We start from the raw sequence: 7,405 nt of genomic DNA, 5'->3' as shown, positions 1-7,405 counted from the left end.
TGCAGAGATTGCAAGCATCTTTCTGATATCATAGATTGAATGAATTTTGTCTTGTATTTATGTCCAAACGATATGTTTTACACTTCTAAGCTCTCAAAATTGAGCCCCGGGGAAACATATTGGAGGCTATTTGAATTTTTCCAGAGGTTACCTACAAAGGGAAGAACCTACATTAAACATTCTGATAACTGTTGTACAGCTAAAATATTACCTCTGTGACATATACTTACAACCACCAATCTCATGCTCACACCAGACATTGCAAATCAATTATGGAATTTTTTTTTTCCCATTGAGTCTAGAGATCGTTATTCAAGTTACTTTCCATGTTATATCTCTCAGGTAGTCAAGACCAACTGACCAGAGTTGGCATAGATGTGCAGTCCATTGGACATCCATATATTTAAATAATGTAGTTCTAGAATATATTTTCTCAGGTAATTGCTACTTTTAGACAACTGTGCTGAGCCGCAAACTCATCACTCAGCAGAGTATGTGGTTCCTCACTCTGTCAGTCATACATTCCTTTTCTGAAATTTCTAGGCTACAGCTTCATTTTTTTCAAGGAAAGACATTGTCCCCAAGTGAAATATGGCTATCCATGAGAAATAGGTTGGAGAAAAGAAACACAGTAGTCAATGTGCCTCCATTAATATCCTAGTGAGAATTGTAGATTCTATATGATAACATAGGATATACATTCTTATATTTATCTGAATGATAGACAGAGGGAGGAGATATTGGAAATAGTGTCATAGTTAGGGAAAGGTAGGTGGAAAACAAGGCTCAGGAGGACTCAAAGAGCGAGAGCTATTTGAGGGACAAACTAAAGATAATGAGTACTGAGATATAGTATAGGATTTATTTTCCATTGCACGTAGAGCTAGAGATGATTCACTAACAGTAATGTATTGAGTTGACATCATATATTAATAAACATATGTCTATAAGAACCAGAACATCATGCTATGGTGGTAAGGTGTTGAGGAAAAGAATATGGTTCTAGTCTGGTTGAGGATTCACTTCCACTCTAGATGAGAACTTTCCAAACTAAAGACGATGGGAATTACACACACACACATTTGTAAAGAATGCCCATAGATTAAGACAAATGGCTCTACAGAAGTATGTACCTACCTGCAGAGATCTGTGGCAGACATACATATTTTCAGTCAATTACACTTTTCTAACTTATATTAATTCCATCAGGAAAGTTGCAGACATTAGGGGAGTTTTCAACTGAGTTTGGAGGAAATAGATGGACTATGATTTCCTGGAAAGGTTGGATATAATAGAGTAAGGATAAAAGTAGGCAGAAAGATTTGGATAAAGCTCATTCTAACCAGCTAATGATGGATACTACTGGAGAAGATGTAGGAAATGTCAAGGAAAACATTATATTCAGTTAATATTTTCCCATCTCCCATGAAGAACCTTTAGTGACTTTCCTCAATTGATCATAAACATCAAGACCTTGCTTCAGGGATTAGAGAATCTACAGAATTTCTCAAGATTTATCATAAAACCCACGTAATTGAGGCTTTATCCTACCTATCAGCTTCCCCAAACACTGCTTCATGTCTTTGTTTCTCAGACTGTAAACAAAAGGGTTCAACATGGGAGTTAATATAGTGTAGATGACTGTTGCTATCTGGTCCTTGACATTATTGCTGGTCAGAGGCTGAAGGTAGACATAGGTAATACTCCCATAAAACAGAATCACCACGGTAAGGTGGGAACCACAGGTGGAGAAGACCTTGTACTTCCCAGCAGCTGAAGGGATTTTCAGAACAGTGGCGAAGATTCTCAGATAAGAAATAATGATGCACATAAAGGGGACCATTATGACAAATGGTCCTTCTGTCTTTATCACTATCTCATTGACAAATGTAGATGAACAGGACAACTTCAGCACTGGGTTGAGATCACAGAAGAAGTGATGGATAACGTTGGAGGCACAAAAGGTGAGTTGGTTCATCAAGTGGACGTGGAGGAGTGAGTGAAGAAATGGGATGAAGAAGGAGATTACCAGTAGAAGGACACAGCATTTATAGCTCATGATGGTGATGTAATGAAAGGGGTTGCATATGGCCACATAGCGGTCAATGGCCATGGCCCCTAGGAGGTAACTATCTACATTACCAAAGGACAGGAAGAAATACATCTGGCTCAGGCACTCACTATAGAGGATGGTTTTTGCCTCTGATAAAAAGTTTGTCAGCATCTTTGGAATAATAACTGTTGTATAACAAATATCAACAAAAGACAGGACACTCAGAAAGAAATACATGGGTGTCTGTAGGCGAACATCTAAATAGATGGACAGCATGATGATCAGGTTTCCCATTAGAGTGACCAGGTAAATGATTAGAAATAGAGGCTTCTGATGCTCAGGCCTAGAGGAGAGCCCTAGTAAGATGAATTCAGAAGGTCTTGTTTGGTTGTTCCATCTCATAGTTTTGATTTTTCTTAAAGATAAATAAAATATATATTAATAGACTCTTCTATCTTTGGGAGCTTGTGTTTTCCAAGCATCTTTAAACCTTATTCTCCCAATGAGCTTTGGAAATATAATATTTATGTGTACTGATGCTTTCCTCAATTAATGTGGAGAATTTAGGGTGAAATTTATTTCTCAATTCCCCTTTTATTTCTGAGCTACTTAAAGACAATGGGAAAATAGATTATAGAAGGAGTAGTGAGATCAGAGAAAGAAATGGACATAGATAGAAAGAGACTTCCCTTTTCTATTATCTTGCATTCTGTTAGATAATCATATTCTGACTTATGGTTCAGGGTAATATGGCTTAGGCACAGATTGCGGAATGGTCTTTTATTATATAAATTCAGGTATTTCAGTGGATAAGTTTGTCAGGATAATTACTTACAAACTTTTGAATCATCAGCTTCTTGAATTATTTTGCTTTCCTTCCTAATATTTATCCTGGAATCTAGACACTGAATTCTGATATTAACACACAATCTTTTCTTTCCCGTCATTGTGATAAATATATCCTTTCTGCCCCAGTGAATTATTACTCAGAAAGGAAGAAAAGATGCAAACAGAGACACAGATAAAACATGGCATGGATGGAGCCCTTTACTTACTTTTAAACACATCCTAGCCTAGGTCCCCAACTTGTGGGTTCTAATATCATTCTGAGCATATATGTACAAGTGTGTTTTCTTGATAAGTGTGAATTTTTCCCTATAACCATCTCAACCATAGATAAAGCTGCCCAGGACTTACCAGATCATTGACAAACACTCTGTTCTTCTTGGATCTGAAAGGTTCCTCCCAGACACTGCAGACCTCTCCTCATCTGATGAAACTGACATACTCTGTGCCTTTGTCCTCTGCTTTGTCCTCAAATCACTGGAGCTCAGTTGGGAAAATCAGTAGAAAACAACCATTTTTTTCCATTATGAATGGTATTCCTCTAAGGAACCAAGAGAATATCTCATGCTTTCTTCTCCTTCAAGTAACTCTGTCTCTCTCCATGTTTCCAAAAATTCCGTGCAATGCCTGGACATTTCTGGAAAAGGAAAAAATCAACAAAATGAAAAGTCAATGTGTGTAATGGAAGAAAATATTTGCAAACCATGTATCTGATAATGGGGTTAATATCAAAAATATATAAGGAACTCATACAACTTAATAATAAAAATAACACAACCCAATTAAAAAATCAGCAAGGGATTTGAATAGCCATTTCTCCAAAGGAGACATAAAAATACCCAACAGGCATATGAAAAAGTGCTCTACTCCACTAATTATTTGCAAATCAAAACCACAATGAGATATCACCTCACCCTAGTTAGAATGTCTATTATCCCAAAGATAAAGGATAATGAGTGCTGGTGAGAATGTGGAGAAAAAGGAACCCTAGTACACTTTTGGTTGGAGTGTATATTGGTATAGTCACTATGAATATGGAGGAGGAGGTTCCTCAAAACATTAAAAATAAAAATACCATAAGATTCAGCAATCTCATTTCTGAGTATACAGCCAAAGGAAGTGAAATCAGGATCTCCAAGAGATAACTGTACTCTCATATTCATTTCAGCATTATTCACAATAGCCAAGATGTGAAAACAAACTAAATGTCCATTGATGGATGAGTGGAGAAAGAAAATATGATGTGATCACTCTAATACGTATAAGTTTAAGTTGGATGCTGTATTTTCCTATGTCCCTTCTTGTCTGCTCCCTTATTGTACTTTATATTTGTGCTTAAAACTTTCTTTAGTGTTCTCAAAATAGTTGGCCTAGGTCACAAACATGAATAGCAGTGGAAGACATAGAAAGATGGAGAGTTTTGATGGGAGATGGGAGGGAGTGGTATTTTCTCTGAGACCATACTTACAAGAAAAATATATTTATAAGATATAATGGGGAATTTGGCATATGCTAGGAGATAATTGGTATTTCAAAATGAAAACATTGTCAGAATCCCAAGAAATTGACCCCATATGGTTGGAGCAGAAAGAAGGGGAATATTCCTGAAGTAGCAGGACACTGAGTTCCCATATAGAAGACAGTGTAGTCTATTAGATAAATTCAAATGAGGCGGATATTGTGACTTAGTTTCAGCTCATTTTCTCCAAATTGCAGGAATGCAGGATAGAACTGATTCCTTTTTTTAGTTTCAGTCATCACATGTAAAGTAGTGCTAATAAAACTTCCTCATTTGTAACTGCACTTCTGTTTTGTTTACCTGACACTTGAAACTCTGTTTTATCATGTATCCTCACTAGAATGGAAGTTCCATTAGGGACATAATTATTTTTCACTGGTGTATCCTTAACGGCCATCAGAATGCTTTACATACAATTGGTGATCAATCAAAAAATTATATGGGTGAATGAATTGTCTAGTGTTGAACTAAGTAGGTTCTCAGGTAAGTGAGAGTTTCCTTTCCCCTAATTTTTAAGAGTATCTTGAGCATGAGTGGTTGAATAATATCCTCACAACAAACTCTTTATCCTTCACACGAATAGATTCCTTCACGGATTAGTAAGAGAAAAATTGAGAAGTTGGAGAAATATATTTTTACAACTCCAATTAGCATAGTGATAGGAAAGTGTTGCTGTTGGTGGTTAAGAACATAGATTTGATTTCAAACAAACTAGGAACTCAATCTTCTTTAAAATACTTTAAGACAGTGGAGAAACTCAGTTATCTACTTTTGAAGTATTTCAAAAGGAATAGCAAATTTTATGTGATGTTTCCTATGTATAAAGCCTTGTTTTAATAATTTACATAATCTCATATATTACCTATTAACAACTCATAAGGTATAGACTATTATTATCCCCATTTACTGATTAGAAAACTGAGGTTAAGATATTTGCCTATGATCACACAGTTGGTAAGTAGTGGAGCTGGGATTACGGCTTCACAGTCTGCTGGTGTAAACACCAAGCTACATTGCCTTTCAGAGTACTAACCCAAAAGTGCTATTGAGAGCTTAAAATGAACAAAGCAAGTAATATCTAGCATTGTGACTGTCACGTAATCACCATTCAATATATATTAACTAGTATTTTATAATCATTGCCTTCCCATATTACTCAGAGACTTTTCTGTCCTTAAGGAATGTGTCCCCTTTTCTCTTGGTCAACTTAGAAAATGTCATAAACCAAATCTTCTTGTTTAGCATCCATCCTTTGTGGGCCTGATGCTCAGTCCTCACTCTAGTTGGCCTGAGCCCTGAGCTCCTCTCTGGATGCCTTGACCAGAGGGGTGCTTGGACTCAAAGTGAGTCTCACTATGTGGAAATTACAGCCTAGTCTTACAGACACCCTCAGCTTGGAGCAGAGTTCTTTGATTTCTTCACAGTTTTCACAATTGCTGCATCTCATGATCTACAACTTGAGGAAACAAGAGTTGTAAATTATTCCCTTACAGCCCTCCAGTCCCCAGGGGTCTAAGCCATATTCATTAACATATTGAGGGTTGATTTTGGATTACTTGACAAGTCATCTAGAACAGTAGTCATTAAACTGGCATAATAGATATATTAATTTAAAAGGAAATAAAGTCCTATGGAATCTCTGAGTTAATATGTTTTATTATACAGTTAGTAGCGTATGTATGAAGAGAAAAACTGCAAACCTTAATAAATTTACTAATATACCATTTTAACTCTGAAACTATGATACACATGCAAATTAAACTCAGGCCAAGTGTTGTAGATGCATTTCAAATAAGAACACTAATTAAGAGATATATGATATCGTTTAAGTGAAACTAAATCAATAGTGTCGGCATTAGTAGTGGGGATTTTGAATTGAAGTCTAATTCTGAACTTAATCACTTCCTGGTTTTTAACTTTCCCAATACATTAAATGCAGATAAATATTTTATATTCAATGAAATGATATTAAGAATTTCAAGTCTTTGTTTACTATTTTCACACAATAAAACCAAATTCTTAGCCCAAAATTTTCTAGTATTCAATCACATAAGACCAATTTTAATGAATGCCAATTGACAACTTTTAGAAGAAGGTAGGTCTGAGTTGCACTATTACACAAATTCTCATTAAATAATATCCAATCCAATTATTTCTGAAATCAGTAATAGGAAAATTGTATTTCAATGTATGTTTATTTAGGGAAGATATTGAAAAACACTCTTCATTTCAACTTTGGAATTTCCTCGTAGACTCTTTTTTTTTTTGAGGAAGATTAGCCCTGAGCTAACTACTGCCAATTCTCCTCTTTTTGCTGAGGAAGACTGGCCCTGAGCTACATCCATGCCCATCTTCCTCCACTTTGTATGTGGGATGGCTACCACAGCATGGTTTGCCAAGCAGTGCCATGTCCACACCCGGGATCCGAATTGGCGAACCCTGGGCCACTGAAGCAGAACATGTGAACTTAACCACTGTACCACCAGGCCGGCCCCTCCTGGTACACACTTTAATGGAATGAATATGTATTGGAAATGGTGATTTCAAAAATGAACTCATAAATCAATATCTTACAATTGTTGTCTTTTAATATACAAACTAGAAAACATCTTTTTCTTTGTCAATAAGATAATGTTCAGAAAAGTAAAAACAGTGAGTTAATTTCTGCCATACTGAATAATTTTCTTAATTTTTTATCAAAGTTGTAATGTCTTACAAAAAATTGACATAAGAATATATTTTACAAATTATGTTTCAATCATAACAGTTTATACTTTAAACTTAAATTGTTCTACAGATATCATGAAGATCGTTGAACAATTATTTCAAGTTTACTTTGGGATAAGATATTTTTTTCTATTGCAGTAACATAGGTTTATAACATTATGTAAATTTCAGGTGTACATTGTTATATATTTCAATTTCTGTGTAGATTGCGTTGTGTTCACCAGCCAAAGACTAATTACAATCCATCACCATGCTCATGT

General features: G+C 35.6%; 1 protein-coding gene across 1 annotated transcript; it reads right to left on the bottom strand.

Moving 5' to 3' along the window:
- Window positions 1–1,507: 1,507 nt before the first annotated feature.
- Window positions 1,508–2,455, bottom strand: OR1L22 (olfactory receptor family 1 subfamily L member 22). The gene is given in 1 exon segment (NM_001391486.1): window positions 1,508–2,455. A coding segment is annotated over 1 exon segment (948 nt).
- Between the last annotated feature and the right edge of the window lie 4,950 nt (window positions 2,456–7,405).

The sequence above is a fragment of the Equus caballus genome, chromosome 25, assembly GCF_041296265.1.
Source record: "Equus caballus isolate H_3958 breed thoroughbred chromosome 25, TB-T2T, whole genome shotgun sequence".
Classification (NCBI taxonomy): domain Eukaryota; kingdom Metazoa; phylum Chordata; class Mammalia; order Perissodactyla; family Equidae; genus Equus; species Equus caballus.
This window is presented reverse-complemented; position numbering and strand designations above follow the sequence as displayed.